Below are 19596 nucleotides of genomic sequence, written 5' to 3' on the forward strand. Positions count from 1 at the left end.
AAAATTAAATTCTATCAAATTGACCAACATATTCACTTATTTCAATATAACTCTACCAGATTTGATCATTTTTATCTTACAATATTATCTAATTTTTTCTCAAAAATTAATACTTTCTTTTCTTTAAAAACAGCAACAGTTTTGTAGATTTTTTTGAAAAAAATGTTATTTTTCAATGGATATTGGATTTGTTTTTTATAATTAATTTTTTACGCATCATTCGAATTTTTTAATTTAAATATTTTAATAAAAAATGATTTAAATTTTTTAATTTTCATAATTTTATGCATGATGTAAAAATTTATTTTTATTATGAAAAATGCATGAATTTTAAAGAAAATATTCATAAAATTTTTTAAAGAATATTTTTTAAAAATGTTTCTTCAAATGTACTTTGTGTTTGATCAACATTTTTGAATTTAAAATTTGATCATCCTAAATTTCTTGTTTACTATAACTGACATTACTGTAAATTTAGTTTTACGTTTCTGTTGGTGCAGACGATTATTTGAATTACAGAAGACGAGATTTGTTTGGAGTAAACTTTTTTTTACAGAGAATAACAAAAATATACAATATTTCATACTGTATTGTATATTTTTGATATTTCTCATTTACGACTTTTCGGAATTGATTGCAGTTTGAACTGTTTGTACATATCCATTTCTGTTTGTTTTTGGAAAGCAGTATTTGTTTGGATGTTTGCACAGTATTGAAATGTAAAATACAATGAATCGTCTACAAGTGAATTGTGTCGTTCGTTTGGCAAGATTCCATTTTTGTTCTGCTAATGTTGCAAATTCTGGAACGAATAATTTGCAAAATGTTAGCATTGTGGCCAGCTCTGACGAGCACTGCAACGATTCGGACAGTTGGACGACGATTTATTCAAAAAGTTTACGAGAAAAAGATTATTTCGATGTGAACAGCATGATCACTGTTAAGGACCTTTTCGATGCTCGTGTACATTTTGGCCACAAAATTGGCACTTTGGACGATCGTATGAAAACTTTTCTCTTCGGACAAAGATTGGGCATTTGCATTTTTGATCTCGACAAGACATTATTTCACATGCGACAAGCTTTGAATTTCATCGCACATATTGCATATCGCGGTGGAGTGATATTGTTCATCACTAACGATAGGTGAGAAATGTTTTTTCAGTTAATTGTATAAATTAATAATTTTTCATATTTGATCTAACAAGAAAATCGAGTTTTACAGAATGACTATGCATATGGTAGAGAAGGCGGCCCGTGAGTGTGGCGAATACGCTCACTGCCGCCAGTGGATTCCAAGCTTGTTGAGTGACTCCAAAAATAAATTCGGTTTCGAGATTCGTCATCCAGATTTGATCATCATGACCAAAACTTTGACAAATGTATTCGAACCACATCCTGCTATTGTGGAAGCGGCCAAAATGGCCATTCCTGTTGTGGCGATTGTAGATTCGAACTGCAATCCAAATTTAATTACTTATCCAATTCCGGGCAATGACGACACACCTTCATCTGTACAACTTTATCTGAAATTGTTCAAAGCAGCCATAATGAAAGGCAAGGAAAAAAAGAAGCTGGATTTCAGCTGAAGTTTAAAGCAGAACAAGGAAAAAATCAAGCAGATTTTTGTTTAAAAATAGTAAATTTTCTTTTAAAATGTTTTTTATTTATACTACTTTATTCAATCAGTTATTATTTCACTCATAATTTATAGAATAATCGTGAAAATTTTTATTATATGACACAGTAATTATTACACAATTTTGGCAAAAACATATTTACAAAGTTGTAAATCATTCTGCATTGAAAGATATAAAAACAAATAGAACAGCAGCGGGATCTTCTTGTCTGTAAAATCCTGTTTTCAGATGAATATAACTGTAACCTTAAAACAATAACTTTATCGTAAATAAATAAATAAATAAATATATATATATATATATAGAATTATATATACCAGGTCTTATACTGTTCACAGGAATTGTACATTGGCCAATGAAGTCATCTTTTGCTCTTAAATTATAGTCTTTGATGCAAAATCTGAGAAAAGCTGAATCAGCATAGCGCAAATCAATTCGAAATGATTCATTCCAGCATGGATTGAAACCTGTCATAAAGTAATGTGTTCAATCAAATAAACAATCATTTGACGTTACCATTGTTTCGAATCACTGCTGTTCTGTATTTCACTCTATCTGAAGGCATGCCAAAAGTTTCAACTTTGACATACGGATCAATTACATCTTCTTTATTTGTAGTGGTTGACGGCTTGGGTAAAAAATTAGCAGAAAGTATCTGAAATGTGAATTATTTGACGTTGATTTCATATTCGATTTTTTTTTCATATAAAAAACAATAATCCATACACGAACAATCATCTTTTTCACCTGCTGCTCAGTGGAAGATTCTAAAAAAATTATTCAACAGTTTTAATATATCAAATGTAATAGGAATAAGATTGATTTGAACCTTTATTTTGCAAACAGTCTGGTTTCAATACGTAGCCACAGTTTCCATTAATTGAAAACATAGCTGTGTTCAAATCATTTGCCAAATCAGCGGTCTGAACATTCAAACAAACTAAAAGTAAAATCTATCCGAATATTATTATTTTATTCTTAATAAAAAATAGAAAAAAAATTTAAGTGACCAGATTGAATTCCAGCAAGCCAGTAAACTACTGGATTCATGTTTGTGGACGATGTGCGTGTTCCTCTTGGGTAGCATTTCACCAAATGTTGAGAAGTATACTTCACCATAGCAGGTTGATTTTCTTCAACCATTGCAATCAGTTGATCTTCCGATTTGCTAGCCATACTGTTTACTGGATCTTAAATGATCAAATAAATAATTAAAGAAAACAATAAAATAAACAAACTACTGACGTCTTTCTAAATCCACCAATGGATTGACCAGTTTAGCCGAAACAATTGCAATTAGAGCTGCTAATTCTTTTGCAAGACCACCTTTACCCTAGATTTGAAAGAAAAAAAATTTTTTTTATTTGTAATATACGACAAGTTTCAAACTTTTAAAAGTATTTTATTCTTCAATTCTTCCGGTGATGGCAGTGTTTTCAAATGAGCAACATTTTTATGAAGTTTCTTGCCGAATGTTTTCACCAACATATCTGCCAAGATTGCTTGTTTTCGAACATCGCAGTGAATTTCCAAAGATAATATAATTGGATAACTAAACGAAAAATAAGAAAAAGAAAAATGATTTAATCAATGCTGAAATAGAATAAAAATAATTATGAATACGGTGTAGTAGAAAAGCCATAATTGTTGATCGCTTTCAATACAACACTGAGCGATACAGGCTTGACCAAGGTGTGACCATGCGTAACTTGCAGATCATTTTCACCAGGCCAAATGTCTACTGTTGAAAGTGAAAATTTATTTTTCACAAAAAATTAAAAAAAAAATAAACAAACGTACATTCCAACAGCCGAGCTCCTTTCTTCAAAGCTAAAATGTACCCTTCAATTGTTGCGTCGCCCATCAATTGATGACCACAGAGATAGCTGAAAATTTGAATAAATTATTTCACCGTTGATTTATTTGTTTGCTGGAAATTGAATTATTACGTATTGTGCGTTGAATAGATGTAATAATTTGTCAACGGCTGTTCCATATTTTGATAGATAACTTTGTGTTCAGGTTTGACAATATTGCCAGCTTCGGAAAGTAACAATCGACGCAAACCTGGATAAAAAAATTGAATTATAATTTTTCTAAATAAATTATAATTTTTAATAATACCGTGGAAAGAAAGTTTAAGCGATTTTTGATTTTCTGGTTCCGGCTCGTAACGTCTAATCAATTGCCGGCAGTGTGACAATGTGATTGCAGATAACTGAAATGAAAATTGAATGAATGAATGAATGAAATTTGAAATTGTGAAAAATGTTTTACTTGTTGAATATTGGTGAGAAAATTTTTCAAATCTTCAACGGTGAAAAATTCCTCGTGAAATTCGGACAATCTTGAAAAAATTTTCAATCGACATAATAATTAAAATTATTTTTTCATTAAACAAACAATCAAACAAACATACTGACGGATTATGTCCCTCAAATCTGGACGATCAGTTAAGAAACGAAAAAAGTGATGAAATTCGTCAAAATCCAATGCATCCGCTGATGGACCTTCTTTTCGAAAATCACTCTTCTAACAATGTGGAAAAATTAAATTATGAAAGGGAAAAAAAATTATAAATCAAATAAAATTGCTGCAAACTTCGAAAGTCTTCCTGGCAATTTGCTTGTCCAATTCTAAATTTAATGAAAGCAACAAATTCCACGTTTCTTCGAATGTTAAATAGCCATTTCGATTTTTGTCCGCCTTCTTGAATTGTCGTCTAAGCCACGTAAAAAGGGCCAAAGAGAAAAAAGAGTTAAGCGAATTGATTCAATCAGTCAATTAACTAGTTATTCATTTTTGTACACATCATCATTAAAGATATGAATAATAATTAATGTCAAATTAATGTGAATAATAAAATGAGAAAGGATATTTCAATTCACACAAGTCTGCATGTTCTTCTTTGAGCTTCTCAATTGCTTCGGTGAGAAAATGTACCCAATTTTGCCTGGTTTGTGCATCTTCGCAGATTAAGTTCAACGATTTGAAATGACGAATCGGATGGCGAAAAATAATGGAAAAACATGCACTTTCCTTTACAGATTTCACAACAATAATTTTCAACTGTACATGTGAAAAAAAAAGAAATTTACATTCACTTTGGTGACAAAAGTTTTGCTTTTCATTGCTTTGTGAAAAACATCCGTATTCCAGCCAGATCTCACTTCCAATGCTTTGTTGAGCGATGCTAAAATGTTCGGATGTAGAATGATATTTGTTGTTGTTTAATGTCCAATTCAATTTTAATCAGTCTCCATTTCTCCCAATCATATGTATACATGTATGATTTTTTTAATATCATTTCTTGATTAAAAAATTCTTAATTTTACATTTAAGAAATTCACATTATTGAAGTAACACATTTGGAAATTCTATAATTGCCTTTTTTGCAGCCTTTGCCATTTCAAATAATATCATTCATTGATCGATTGATCAATTTCACCTTTGAAAGTAGGCCGTAAAGTGATGCTACTGCTGGTTGATCAAATGAACAACTGCAGTGAAAATGTTTCACCATTTGTTGCTTTATGTTTCAAAAATGAACAACGATATAAAAAACAAAAGAGAAGAATCGCCATTAAGCAATAATTTACTGTATCACAAAATCCTCCCTCCCTCTCCCCCAAAAAATATCTGAAAATTTTAAAATAAAAATTAATTTATCATCTCTTGATTGGTTGAGTGAAAGGAAGCTTTAAACCGACCGCAAAATATTTTTCCCAACAATAAACGTATAAATACAAGCAAAATTCACTTACCTGTCTTCGATGTTTTAAAGCAAGCATTATCAAAATAAATGATGTGACGCTGGTCAGCAGCCAATTTTAAAATCAAAGGACTAGACGCAACAAGGCCGTTGTTTTTCACACGGCGCATGGTGGTTTCAACATTGACCAAGTCAGTGTTCGTTTGTCTGTCCATTTCTGCAAAACAATAAAATATGCAATCAAGATTTCATCTTCAGAAAATATTCCTATTTTCATCCATTGCAAAATTTCATTCCTCTACATTCGAATGCAATCATTTGTGCCACATTCCTGAAATTCTTTCTCACTGTAGAGTAAAAGCAAACAAGTACTTTTTTTGTACAGTACGAAGTTAAAAAAAATATAAATATCATTAAGAAACTTTTTATTTGTTCAATGTTTATTTCAATTATGATACTTTCGTACAATTTTGTGCATATGATATAAGAAATGAAATTGCTCACAAATTTCCTTTATATAACATGTGCAAGCAGAGCAGGTCGTTCAGTAGAAAAAATTTCCAAAGCAACCAGTTGTAGACGAATGCTAATTTTCAAATGCTTCGCTATTCTTATACTAACATAATTACAATTTTGTTTATTAATGTTATACATTTATAAATTAATTTCTAATATTTATTTACGATTTTTATATGTTCAATAAGAAGTAAGCCATTTATTGGCGCTCTTGTTAACTTGGCACTTTATTTTTTTTATTGTAGAAATGTACTGTAATTTGAAATGCTATATCTATTTCATTCATTTAATTTATTTTTATTTAAGCTTTATTGATTTTTCCAGTTTTAAATACTAATCACTGAGCCTCAGTTTATTATAATACTTTAATATGTTTTACTGTATCGCATTTTATAACAAACTTATAGGCTGCTAATTTGCTGTAAATTTTGTTATTGATTTAAGATTCTATACAGTTGTATCTGGTTTAAGAAATGGACAAGGGAAAGAAACCAACTGGTAGTAGCGATGAAGTTTTGAATACTCCTGCTGACACGGCAACAGCCGGCAAACCATTGAAAATTGTCAGCTCTAGTAGTGGTCACGGACCCAAGAAAAGCTACGGACCGTGGGAATTGTCTTTTACAGATGCACCGAATCCGTTCTTCTATCGTCCTCCGGAAAGTTCATCCGATGCACCGTCGCACATCCCGTCAAATCCTATGAATTTGGAATTGCATATGAAAGATGAACGGAGCAGAGTTGTTGGTCTGACACCAGAAGAAATTGAATGGCGTAAAAAGTGGGTTCTGGATCAGAAATTGCATCCAGACGAGCCAGTGTATGTTGAAAGCGCTGTGATGCATTTGAATCCAATTCGTCGTTTGTATCGTTATCCGTGGGATTCATTGGAACGAAAAGTTTTGATACCGGCATTAGGTTTGAAGAAGGGTCATTTTGTTCGCATTGTAGTGCCGAAATTTTTTATCGGAATGCTGGCGACTCTTTGCATTTATTATCACGTAAAATACAATAAGCCTAACTGGATGAATAGAATACGTTCTTATCATCATTTTCCACGAAGCTTTATTCGTAATCAAGATTTAATTGAACGCGACTATCCTGGATTATTGGACAAAGCATTTCCAATTCCAAAAGAACCTAAAGATTTCTATGATTTAAATTTCAGTCGACGTGTAACGCATCTTGATGTTGGTCCTCCAACTCGTCCTTGGTAGAGAATTGTTCCATTCATCAGCATAGTATTGCGATTGTATTCGAAATTATTTTTTATTCAAATGATGTGATGCATGGGAAATAAATTTGTTTTCTTTTCTTGAATGATTTGTTTTTTTTTGACTAACTGATTTGAAATAGCAGCGTTTGTTATCTTTTATTGAATATGTTGCCGTTTTTATTTTTTACTTATATTATAAACAATATTTATATTTAAATTTCCCACTCAGTAGGGTGTATTATTGCTTGTTTGAATTTTTGTATTTTTGTTGAATTTATTGTAGTTGAATATATTCCCGCAGTTTGTACTGACGATAAGAAAAAAGCGATTATGAAAGTAATATAAAATGAAGAAGAAATTTTTGATTATTTTTTCAAGTTTAATTTTTCAAATGATAATCTCTTATCTAGGAAGCTGTTGCAATTTGTGTTGATATTGGGCCTGGAATGAGGGAACGTACTGTTGCAAAGGGACGCTGTCTTCTTGGAACCGTTTTACGATGTGTTCAGTGGATTGTCCAAAGGCGGGTAAGGTGGGGGGGGGAGGGAATTTTTTTATTTTTTATTTTTGAGAACGTGTCTTGATTGCGTGGATATTTTAAGATATTTTCTGAATCGAAAGACGAACTGGCGTTAATTTTGTACAATACTGCCGACTCGAAAAATCCTCTTAGTGACATTGACAAGAATAAATACAGTAATATTAGTTTAATGAACAATTTCCAAGTTTCGTCGTGGGAATTATTTTCTTCGTTGAATTCAATAGAAACAACATCGCCTGCTTTGCATTCTATAGATTGTATGTTTATTTGAATTATTTTCCAATATTTGTATATAAGTAATGTAATAAATTTTTATTTTTTTCAAGTTTTGAAAGTATTGCAAGTTTGCATTCATTGTATTGATGAAAAAACGTTAAATGAAAAATTTCAACAAAAGTCGATTGTTTTATTTTCAAGTTTTGATGCAAATATCATCATCAACAAAGATGACATGGATAATGTTACGAAAGCGATCAAACAGCACCAATTGGAGCTGGCATTTATGTGTTTTCTTTTTTTTCTTTTTAAATTCAATAATATTTGATTAATTATTTCTTTTTTTTTAAATAGATCATGCAACAATGATTTATGTGCCAGTAATGTGGAAGAAGATAATTATCCAAAGGCGTGGAAATATGCGAAAGAATTTATCACTGCTGTGGATGGAATTTATTGCAATTTGAAGTAAATGTTTTAGCAGTTGAATTTTAATTTTTTGTTTTTGAAAATTGATTGAATAAATTTTAATAAAAATATACACACTGATTTGATAGCGATGCTTTGAATATGCTCGGCTCTTTTCAAAGACGTTCCATTAGAAGTGTTCCTTGGAAGTGTAATCTTGAATTTGGTACAATATTGCAAATACCGATTTGCATGTATTTGAAGGTGAATTGAAGATAATTGAAGAAGTTGAAAATTTTATTTTTGAAAAAAATTTTTTGTATTCAGTGCAAATGTTACAAACTTAATCAAAGTTGGAAATGGGCATTTGCTGAAAATCCTTATGTCGATGTGAAATTGGAACGTGCTTATGTAAGATCATGGGATGACGAAGATGAATTATTATTATTATCGAATGAAGAAATTATTTCTTCGACCGCTTCGAAAATTTGGTCTGGCGTTGAAGTGGATTCAAGTTATCTTGTTAAAGGTTTTTGAATTTAAAAAGAAAAGAGAGAGAGAGAGAGAGAACTTGAATGTCATGTGTCATATTATTAATTGATTAATTAAATTTTGTTTGTTTGTTTTATTATTTAGCATTTCGTTTTGGTAGTTCAGTAGTGCCTCTTAATAAATTTGACTTGAATGAAGCGAAATATAAAGATCGTGAAAAGTGTTTCAAAGTTTTGGGCTTTTTCGATCGCTGCATGGTATAAAATAAATATTGTTTATTGCTTGGTATTGTTGGTGGAAATAAATTTTTCATTTTTCAGGTAAAGCAGTGGCATTTTGCTGGAGATGGTACGCATTTTGTTTTTGGAGATCCGAAAAGTGCCACAGCTTGTCAAGCATTTTCAGCTTTGATACATTCTTGCAAATCCAATTCCAAAGTTATACTTGTACGTTATGCATACAATGTGGCGTCGAATCCGAAAATTGGTGTCTTGATTCCCCTTTTAAAGGATACCTATGAAGTAGAGTTTATTTTTTATTTGAAGGATATTTAATTATGATTTTCTTTTTCAGTGCTTTGTATTTGTAATTCTTCCATTTGAAGAAGATTTGATTATTGTCGATCAAAAGTCAATAGGCGAATTTGAAAAATGCCACGTCACTGATGAACAACTCGAAGCTGTTGACAAGCTTATCGATGCCATGAATATGACTGATTTATCATCATCAGCTAGTAGTAGTGGTGATGGAATTTTCAAATGGTCAAAAGTGAAAAATCCTTATTATCAGAATTTATTTCGAGTAAATTTTCTCTTGTAAAATATCTCTATTTGTAAAATGTGCTCATGATTATATTATGTGAATCTAGTGTATGACTTTTCGTGCTTTACAACCGAAAGAAAAATTACCATTTTTGAGAGATGATTTATTGGAAGATGTACAACCAAACGTAGCGTTGTTGGATAATGCTAAGAATGCATTTGATCTGATGAGAAAGAATTTCATTTTGGAAAAAGTTGAAAATGCCAAAGGGAAACGTACAGCAGCGGAAGTGTTCAAAAACGAGTCAATTTTTCAGCATTTTAATTTTATTTAATTTTAATAATTGAATTTTATTTTAGGCTTTGTGACGCATTTCCAGCAAAAGTTGCTTCTTTTCATGCAATTGATGAGAAAATTGTTACAATGAAAATTGGCACTGTAAACCCTGTTCAAGATTTTATTGAAATCTCTTCTCAAATTGGAAAAAATCAAATTTCTGAAGGCAAAAAATTTGTGTATTTGTTTATTTTCATAATAATTTTTATTCTGTTTGTTTGTTCAGTTTGCGAACAAATGAAAAATGTGATATTGACTTTTGTTCAAGAATCCAATGATGATGTTTTTTACGATAAAGCGTTGCATTGTTGCGCTGTACTGCGTCCAGTTTGCATTAAAGTGACTTTCATATGTTTACACAATATACGGTAGAGGAGAATTTTGAAAAACAATTAATTTCAATTTTTTTTCCAGCAATCTTTGCCTGATTTGTACAATACAATTTTGAGACAGGCGAAATGTGAACTCGTGCTTGGAAAGCAAAAAAATTTTTGGTTGCTTTTGAAAAATAAGAAAGGTCTTTATTTTTGCTTTGCATTGCTGAGCTTTATGATTTAGGAAATTTTTAATCATAATAATAATAATAATTAGTTTCCTTTTTTTGCTCATACAGATTCTCTTGGTTTGATAACTGTTGATGAATGCCAGAGCAGTAGCATTTCACAAGAAGATGCTGTGAGCTTTTATTCTGAAGAAGTATCTGATGAAATTATGAAAAATAATCCACAACTTCCGGATTCAACCGATTTGATAGATGAATTGGAATAAGTATTTATCAATTTCTTTATTACTAAAAGTATATACAATCTCAAAGTTAACATCCATTAGTGCAGTAAGTGGATATTGAAATGGAAATATAGATATGTATATATGTGTGTGTGTATATTTGTTGCTTTTTTCAGGTTCTAAGCTTTTGGGAATTGCGTGTCAATCATGCTTTTCAATGAGACCATTGCTTAATTGTGAATTAGAATTGATTTTGATCTCTTCAAAATTTCTAAGCAGATGGTGCATGGTAGTTGTCAAAGCTTGGATATTTTCCGGCTGATCAGTTTTGAAAAAAAGTTACGCAAATCGGATATTGTATTTGTTCAGTGAAGTTGAATTCAATAAATTGTGTGGTTCGTTATCCGTTGCTTGTTCCATCGTTGCTGAAGTGTACTCTTTTATATTCACCTTACAATTTTATGGTACAACATCATTTTAAAGCCGATCATCATCTCATTTGTGCTTTCGCTTCTTCAGTGTTTTTTCCTTGCCCACGTTTTATTCTCGTCTCTTGTGAAATTTACAGTTTCAATTGAAATGTCAGTTACAATTTCTGCTAATTGAATACATTTCTTTTGAGGTTTGTTTCATGTATTTTTTTTGGATATGTGCATTGTGCATTAATATTAGCAGTAGTGTACACGAAGCCACGGACATACAAGATGAATAAACGTGAACAATATTTTACACAATTAAATTTTAAATAGAATGATAATTTTTATTTTTCTTTTTAAGCTTCCATCATCATTTACAACTTTTATCACTAGATTATTATTTGCAAGTTGATTTATTTCTCTTATTACTTATTTATATTTTATTCTTCAGAAAATTTATTGCTATTTTTTCAGGCTTTCACTCTTTTTTAAAATTGTATATTTTATTTGAAAACAATTATGAATAGTAATAATTTTATTTTGCTCGATTTTTGAAAGTTGGAAATTTTGATTGTTGCGCTTGTTCAACAATTTATGCTTAATTTAATCATTTTTTTGGGTAATTATTATGATGCTAGTAGAAGTTAGCCACCGCAGCAGCTATTATTTCTTTGAAGAATAAATCTTTTGAATTTGCAAAAGTCGACTCGTCAAAATTATTGCTTGCAATTAAACGAGCACCTTTGAAGTTTCATTAGCCAAGGCGGCGCCTTTGAAGCACAAGCATGCTCTTCTAAATTCACACGTGCTATCAGAAGAGATTTCAACTTTGTTCTTAGCATATATATATATATATATATGTTTCTACCCGGCCGTACTGCTGAATTTTGTTTGTTGTCTGTCTTTCTTTCATCATTTTGATAAGTAGATTTTATTTTTATCTGCATCTGATGAAGAGAAGCAGTTGTTTTTGACCAATCTTTTTTTGTTGCTGATATTTATATTTTTGTTATTGTGTAATGCTGACTAAATTTTATGTTTTAATTTACGAATTGTGGATATTGTAATTGGGCGTGGTTTGATCGATTGGCATGCATTTTATATTTATGATATAGTAGTAAGTTGTTGTAGAGAGAAATAATTTCTCACAACATGGGCGTGCCCAACTTTTTCTTCATTATTTGTTGTGCTTTTTCCTTGTGCTTACAGTTCATCTATCGACTATTCTTTTTTTTTGATCTTTTATTTGTTTTTTTTACTTAGTGTTGTGAAAGAACAGTTTGAAACATCATTTGCATATTCTTTGCACAAGACAAATCGTATATTTTGTTCCAACATTCAAAACAAGCAGCAGAAGGCTGGCTTATTGTTGTTATATATAATTTTTTTTCTCGATTTGTTATTTTTTTCATTTATTGTCAATGTTGCATTAGTTGAAGAAAAAAAAATTTTTTTAATTTACTTTAACGTGGATAAAGAATATGAAATTCCAGGTAGTGTTGTTTTTCAAGCATATTTTGCTTGTAGATTTTGATCAGTGGAAGAACATTTTATTAGTATAATAGAATTCAATTTTTACGGATGATCTTTTCAATTTTTTTAGCAAAATGCTTTTAACAAGTATAATGAACAAATATTTAGTTCAAAGGTGAAAAAAAAATTAATAAATAATACGCATCAGGAAAATGCTTTTATTTTCTAATACTCTGTGTGTTGGAGAGTTTTTTTAACTTGTACATTCTGCATGAAATTATTTTATTGTCTGCTTTAGATGCATGAAAAGAAAAGAAAAACGATAAATATGATGCTGTGATATTGTTGCATGCGGGCTGGATGTTGTGTATAGTTGGTAAAAAATCGATTGATTGACCATGATTAGTGTTGTGATACAGGACTTGGGACGCTCGGTTGCTTCAGCGGCAGTAATAATAATGATAACAGCAAATACGATTGCATGGATGCACTGCCTGTAAGTTGCTTTTGATGATAATTACTTTGATGGAGAAAATTGTTCCATTTGCTGCTGCTTCTTCTTTAGTCGTTATTGCGTTGTCATCGTCAGTCGTTTGTTTTGAATCAATGGCAGAAATTTTAAAGTTGTTTGTAAGAAAAAAATTTTTTTTTCACTTTCTGTTGTCGACATTATTCATCCATTTTTCATATATTGTGTACATTTTAAATAATAATTATTTGGTGCGTATTGTCTGTTTTTATGCTTATTTTATTATTATTACAGTAATAATTAATCAGATGATGATCATAATTATTTGGAAAAGTGATTGTTGAAAATGTTGCGCGTTGTATTTTCACCATTAATTAGATGGATGGATGCAAGATAAAGCGAGATAGTAGTCGGTAAGGTACATTAAATTGTCGGAATAATTATTTTCTGTTGAATGGATAGTATTTATGTATGCGTGGGCGAGATGGGTGGGGAACCTTCTGGCGTTGGTTGTTTGCGTCGGATGGACGGGCATTCACAGCCGTCGATCAGCGTCCCTGTTCCCACTTGGTCATCGATTATTCATCAAAGGTTTCTGCTTGTCCAGTGCACTTTGCATTGAATTTTCGGCAGCTTTATCCACTATGTCCAATGTCCACTTCAAGTCACGGATCGCTAAACTGACCGCTGTTTTTGTCAACCGATTCTGTTGCATCCTGCAACATTCTTCATGTCTTTCTAAACTGAAAGATTATTTATTTATTTATTTATTTGCATATTCTTATTTGAGTAATAAATAAAATATTTGTCGGTTGGTTTTTCTTTTTTCATCTTTTGTGTATAAGTTATATTTATTATTTTTGACCCTTTGGGGGGAAATACTATTTATTCATAATTACCTGCAGGTCGTATTCTTCCGTCGTCAGTTGGTCTGGAAGAACCGTTCTTTTGACCATTACACAGCATTGATGACTTTGACCTTTTCTATTTGTGCTGCTCCTGTAAACCAGTGAGTGGTGAATTTATTCACAAATGTGAAAAAAGAAATTTTACAGATTGGTATTTTTTTTAAATTATTGTACAGAATAATAATTTTTTTTCCTTTTTTTCAATAATTTTCTTTCACATTATGAACAATTTATTATAAAAATTATTGGAAATAATCATTAGATCAAATCAGTAATCTTTTATGAACATTGTGTGTGTGTGTGTGTGTGTGGTTTGTGAAATTAAATTTCTTTCACAGAGGTAGGCATTTAACTTTTATGACAATGATTAATGTTTGGAAAATTGTTTTCGATTTGCACAATTATTGTTGCAATTATATCCGAACAGTGAGATCCGCTTCGATGAACAGATTTTTGCCATTAGGTGTTTGAAAGCTTATTAGAAAAGCTATGACATTTGACGGCTTTTTGAATTTTCAAAAAAAGTAGATAAAGCCAAATGGAGTTTAAATTTTATTCCAACAGTTGTCCTGAAAATGGAAACGATTATTGCAAAATGTTAATATCAACTGGCGCAGTTGTTTGTATGCTTTTTGATTACTTTTCCTAGTTTTTATTTTTATTCAGTGCCGGTTTGTAGTGTGGTCATCAAGCTTCTAGTGTTAGCTGCTAGCAGTTGTTGGTGAAATTTTGGTTGAAAGTTTTTTTCCTTTATCCTTGATCAGCGCGTCTGAAAAAATTGAATCTCAACATCTCTTATTTTTGTTCTACCGTGAAGAAATAATATTCAAATATTATTTATTCAATGTAAGTTGACTGAAATCATTATTGTAATCCGTTGATTTTGAGTTGTTTACTTTTCTGAAACATGTTTGTTTACAACAGAATTTTCACAGTACTTGTCCAAAACAAGTGCAAGCTTTGGGGTGTGTTCTTTAATTATATACAAAATGTTGGTTAGCGTTTCTAGTTTTTAACAATGCTTTTCTCTTTTAGCGAAATTTTCATTTTATAATTTAATAATAATAATAATAATAATAATTGATGTGTTTGTCTTGTTGGTGGATTAATATTCCAACAAATATTATATTAAAACTAGTGTCGTCGTGTCGAGCGAGTCATCTCCTCAAAGTTTGTTTATTGTTCAACCAAAGTAGCAATAGTGCATGGAGATCGTGTCAAGATGGCTTTGTAGGCTATATGGATTAGTTAGCTGCTACTGGTGATGGTGATGGTGGTGGTAATTTTTCTTCTCCGCATGTTTCGGGATTGATCCATGTCAATAGTATTATTCGACACCAATTGCGCATGATGGCTCTAATTGAGAACTGCTGATCGAAACGAACACTGACACACACACACACACACACAAACTGCTTGGGCCTGGGCCAAACCGAATTCCGTCGTTTTGTTGTCGAAAATCCAATCTATTTTGCTCTGCTTGTGCATCAATCAGCAACACCATTGGCTGGTTGACTGATTCGTTTGAGAAAATATTCTTTTCTACTAGTAAAAAGGTGAACAAAGCATTGCAGTTCTCATTCAACATCAACATCAACATCTACATCCTAACCCTAATACATTAGGATGCTTTTTTAAATATTCTATTAGATAAACATTGTTTTGCTTCAATTCTTTTTTGCTCAACGAAAAAAATTCCATCTCTTATTGCTGCGACTGACCACTTCAGAGTCAGACAGTGGTGATGAATGCCGTGTAATATAATGAACAAGCAACTGGTGGTGCCAGCTGGTAGTAGCAGCAGCAGCAGCTAAATGATTCATAATGAAAGCTGTTTTGTAGAGATGTATTTATTTTTCCACTGCCACTGATACTGACGCCAAATGTTCTTTTCACTTAGCTAAACGAAATAACTAATATTACATATTGTATACGTAGAAAAGTAATGAGAAAAAAACGTATTGTTATGTTTTATATGTTGTACTTTTTTCTGTTATGATTGGAAGAAGTTTTCATTCTGTCTTGCCTGATAAAGAATATCCAATTTATGCATACAGTGTCCGGTGGAAATAAAGGTATCACATTTTCTCGCCTATAATCTGATAGCTGAGAATTTGTGTAATAAATAATAGCAGCAGCATTTGCTTTCGCCGGACACGCAAGCAACAAATCAGTTTTTCGAACAAAGCGGTATGCTAAATAAAAAATGAGAAAAATACCGTCGGCTGCGTTGGGTAGCTTTGAATGTTTTGCCACTGCAATTCGCTGATTGACCGACCACATTAGCATTTTTTGGGCTTTTTCATCGACGTTTAATTGACATTCATCGGTATGTTTCGTGTTGATCATGTATGCATGTATGCAACATTGATTTGTAAAAATTTATAAAGGTGGGGAAAAAAATTAAAAAAGATGGATAAAAATTATTTAATTTTTTTCCAATTTGATTTGGCAAGTTGTAATAAATGGTCAAGAGATCAGGGTTGTTTATGCAGGATTTTTTTTTGAATTGAACAAATTGACGAAATTTTTAAGCGATTTGATTTTAATTTATGTAATTTCCATGTCACATATCCAAACCATGTACAGTTGAATTACGTGAATTATTTATTGATTGAAATCCATGAATTTTTTTTCTTTTTTCTTTTCTTCAAACCTTGCATATGTCGCATATTTTTTGAGCATTTTTTTGCACAGCAAGAAAGCATCCTTTAAAATGTTGAATTAAAAATTGTCACACATTTTTAATTTCAATGTTCTAGTTTTATTTTATTTTTTCTTGGGTATTCAAACTGCTTGTTCTACTTGTAAATGACTAGTCTGATGTTGATTTGCAATTATACTGAAACTTTAGGTGAAAAAATTTAATTATGTAAATTTGCAATGTTATGATTGAAAAAAAGTTTTTGGGTAACATTGCAGCAGCTTGTTGTGTTGACACCGGTCGGTCATCAACGACTGTCCATTGACACTGTGGCTGCTACTTGATGCTGTTCTGCAATGTCGGCTCTTTTTGACTGATTTCATTCATTCATTCATTCGTTCATTCATTCATTCATTCATATATCCATCATTATTATTATTTGTCGGGGAAAAGTTACCGTTAAAGTTCACTGGGTCGTCTAGGTCTGCTGGGTGCCAACCCCCTTTTTTCTCTTTCAATGTTGACCTCGAATATGAATATGAATATGACTGTAAAAAGACGGTCGTCTAATTTGAGCCGATGTTGAAAATATTGTGATACTAGATTCTATTAGACAGGCAAGCAGGTGTTGGAATTGGACCGGATTTTTAGCTTGCTTTTTTTTGGCTTGCGTAATCTTGCCCTAGCTTCATCCTCTACACCTGTTTGTTTTCACTGTTTGGCTTCACTCAACAGTACCATCACCATCACCACCTGGTCGCCTGCTATTGTTGTTACCGTCATAATAACAATTGAATACATATCCTCTTTCTGTTGTTTTTAAGATTATCCAATCCAATCGAATCCAATCCAATACAGATGATACTACTAGTTGACCGATTATATTGTATTATATTATATATATTAATTATTCAATTTTAGAAATAACAGTTCTCTGTTTTGTTTTGTAGATTCAAAAATTTTTAGTGTTTGCGTGTTGTCAAAGACTGGGTAGGTTAGCTAGAATCAGAGGGGAAAAATTTTTTTCCAGATAATTACAATTATAAAAAAAAGATATGGAACAAAGTGAATAAAAGCATTTGTTGGGAAAAGAAGCAGACGTCAGCCGTCCAGCAGCAGTTTTGATGTTATTTATCAGTTGCCTCGAGGTTGAGAAGAGGATAGATAGCGGTTGAGTGGAGCTGATGACAAGTTGCAAAATGAAACACAGGCGCGCATACTGCTGCAACAGCAGTGTCTGAAGAAGTGGGATGAGCAAACTTTTAAAGCGTCCATGATTTTGAAGTATTTTAGAAAATTTTATGTATTTATAACAAATTCATTTCTCATCCTATGAAAAAATAAGATTTATAGATTTTCCATTATTCACAGTTGTCTATTTTTGTTTTGTTATCATTATAATTTTTCAAATATTGAAATATTATATTTGCAAAAAAAGAGTGAGCAATATTTTCGTTTTATTGTTTTAAATTATATTTAAATTGGTTCGTTTATTTGTTATTTCATCGTTGCAACAGTATGCATGTAATGAGCGAATTAATAGGGAATTTTTACAACAACGAAAAATCATTTGACACGAGATGTGTGTGATGGTCGATTGACAATGACAGAATTTGATGTCGTTTGTCTAATTGCTTGCTTGCTTGCTGCTCGAAATATGCAAAGCCAGTCCAGTTTAACCCAACCCCCATCACAAGATCGACCGACACCTTCTCTTGGCTTGTCATCATCCTGTTTTGAACGAATCAACAATGCTTCCTTCTTTTTGCTTGTGTTTGAATTTTTTTTCACTTTTACTATGTTATTATTTGTTGTTGTTGTAAAAAAAGGGTGTGGTTAGCTTGATAAAATGAGAACTATATATATATATTTTTTTTTAATTTGATTATTTTGCAAGTTTTTCACAATTTCAATTTGTTTTTTTTCTTGTTTTGTGGAGTGTATAATCCATATAATGTTGCACTGTTCGTGTGTTTTTCTTTTTTCCAGCTGTTTTTTTGTCCACAACTTTGAAAATCTGTTTTTTCCATTAAACTAAAGTACAGTTATTTAAGAGTATCTAATAAATTTAATTTTTATCCGCCAATTATGAAGATAAAAAGAAAAAATACATTCAATTTATTCAGTGATAATGAATTTTATATTTGAAATTAGTTTACATTTGAAAATTATCCATTACGCAATATTGCGTATCAAATCTAGTGGGAATGTAAAAGAATTGGCACGTGATTATAAATTGAGAAAAGAGACCAAAGAGGAATATTGGGAAATTTCATGCCAACTTCAAGCTGTAGATGGACAGACAGACAGTTTGATCATTTTTAGCATTCACGAATTTGAGCTTCTTGTCGAATATATTTATCTCTTATCTGATTTATTTAACATGATATATTTGTAATTGACAAGTTTATTCATCTCGGATGACATGCAGGCATGAGCAGTGGACCGGTCAAAGAGGAGAATGAGCGATTGTAGTAGTGTTGTAAGTTAGTAGTTGGTGTTTAACATTTAGTTTTTTTTCCGTCCTATGGAAAATTTCTTTAGAATATCACGTAAAATTTGTTTTCTGATTCAATATTAATTAAAAAAAATTTTTTTTTAATTGGTCACGACGAAAGCGCAACACCAATAATGATCATCAACTAACTGGTCGGTCACGAGGTGATCTAGCAGCGCTATTGGCCTAAAATATAATTTGATTGGTCAGTTGGTGAAATTGACCCTCCTCCCATTTGTGCGTTTCAGTTTCTCGATGTTCTTCTGTTGCCTGAATAAGTTGAAAAATAATGAGAGACAAAAAAATGCATAGAGTGGTAGTGACAGACATAAGCATGACTGCCCGCGCGCGCGCATACACACATTAAGCAGGAATAAAAAAGGTAGAGAGAGAGAGAGAGAGGTCGACGCCAATCAACGGTCATTTGCTGCTCGATGACCATGCAGTAAATGGACACGATGGGTGGCGCCTGTCGTCCTCAATTCTATACCGCTTTCCAACTGTTATTTTTTGTGTATGGCTATTTTTGAAATGGTCAGTTGCATGCACACCTCCACCTTTGTGCAGCTGGTCAGCGTCATGCAGTCACGACAGGCAGCTTGGAAAAAAATAATTCCGTTGTGCA

The 19596-nt window shown here is 31.7% G+C and overlaps 5 protein-coding genes across 5 annotated transcripts; 2 read left to right on the forward strand and 3 right to left on the reverse strand.

Annotated features, from left to right (window-relative positions):
* Positions 1 to 1400: 1400 nt before the first annotated feature.
* On the reverse strand, positions 1401 to 4605 carry Tsp_07594 (1-phosphatidylinositol-4,5-bisphosphate phosphodiesterase delta-4). The gene is made up of 17 exons (XM_003381006.1): positions 4528 to 4605; positions 4059 to 4171; positions 3917 to 3986; positions 3764 to 3857; positions 3589 to 3706; positions 3440 to 3525; positions 3263 to 3380; positions 3029 to 3191; positions 2885 to 2972; positions 2650 to 2829; positions 2469 to 2579; positions 2354 to 2406; positions 2156 to 2294; positions 1957 to 2106; positions 1820 to 1884; positions 1477 to 1511; positions 1401 to 1455 (listed from the first exon to the last, which is right to left on the reverse strand). Exons 1-17 carry the CDS (start codon positions 4603 to 4605, stop codon positions 1401 to 1403), a joined length of 1716 nt encoding a protein of 571 aa, XP_003381054.1.
* A 1735-nt stretch (positions 4606 to 6340) lies between these two features.
* Tsp_07593 (putative Ku70/Ku80 beta-barrel domain protein) lies at positions 6341 to 10606 on the forward strand. Its single transcript, XM_003381007.1, has 15 exons — positions 6341 to 7073; positions 7367 to 7419; positions 7494 to 7610; positions 7686 to 7779; positions 7951 to 8128; positions 8195 to 8308; positions 8398 to 8512; positions 8576 to 8777; positions 8885 to 8997; positions 9061 to 9261; positions 9314 to 9541; positions 9609 to 9805; positions 9862 to 9949; positions 10253 to 10306; positions 10430 to 10606. Exons 1-15 carry the CDS (start codon positions 6341 to 6343, stop codon positions 10604 to 10606), a joined length of 2664 nt encoding a protein of 887 aa, XP_003381055.1.
* A 4468-nt stretch (positions 10607 to 15074) lies between these two features.
* On the reverse strand, positions 15075 to 15653 carry Tsp_07592 (hypothetical protein). Its single transcript, XM_003381008.1, has 3 exons — positions 15552 to 15653; positions 15244 to 15430; positions 15075 to 15184 (listed from the first exon to the last, which is right to left on the reverse strand). The coding sequence occupies exons 1-3, from the start codon at positions 15651 to 15653 to the stop codon at positions 15075 to 15077; spliced, it is 399 nt and encodes a 132-aa protein (XP_003381056.1).
* A 170-nt stretch (positions 15654 to 15823) lies between these two features.
* On the reverse strand, positions 15824 to 16179 carry Tsp_07591 (conserved hypothetical protein). Its single transcript, XM_003381009.1, has 3 exons — positions 16050 to 16179; positions 15886 to 16025; positions 15824 to 15856 (listed from the first exon to the last, which is right to left on the reverse strand). Exons 1-3 carry the CDS (start codon positions 16177 to 16179, stop codon positions 15824 to 15826), a joined length of 303 nt encoding a protein of 100 aa, XP_003381057.1.
* Positions 16180 to 18077: 1898 nt separating this feature from the next.
* On the forward strand, positions 18078 to 18872 carry Tsp_07590 (putative membrane protein). The gene is made up of 2 exons (XM_003381010.1): positions 18078 to 18309; positions 18601 to 18872. Exons 1-2 carry the CDS (start codon positions 18078 to 18080, stop codon positions 18870 to 18872), a joined length of 504 nt encoding a protein of 167 aa, XP_003381058.1.
* The last annotated feature ends 724 nt before the right edge of the window (positions 18873 to 19596 follow it).

This window comes from Trichinella spiralis, assembly GCF_000181795.1.
Source record: "Trichinella spiralis strain ISS 195 chromosome Unknown Scfld2, whole genome shotgun sequence".
Taxonomy (NCBI): Eukaryota; Metazoa; Nematoda; class Enoplea; order Trichinellida; family Trichinellidae; genus Trichinella; species Trichinella spiralis.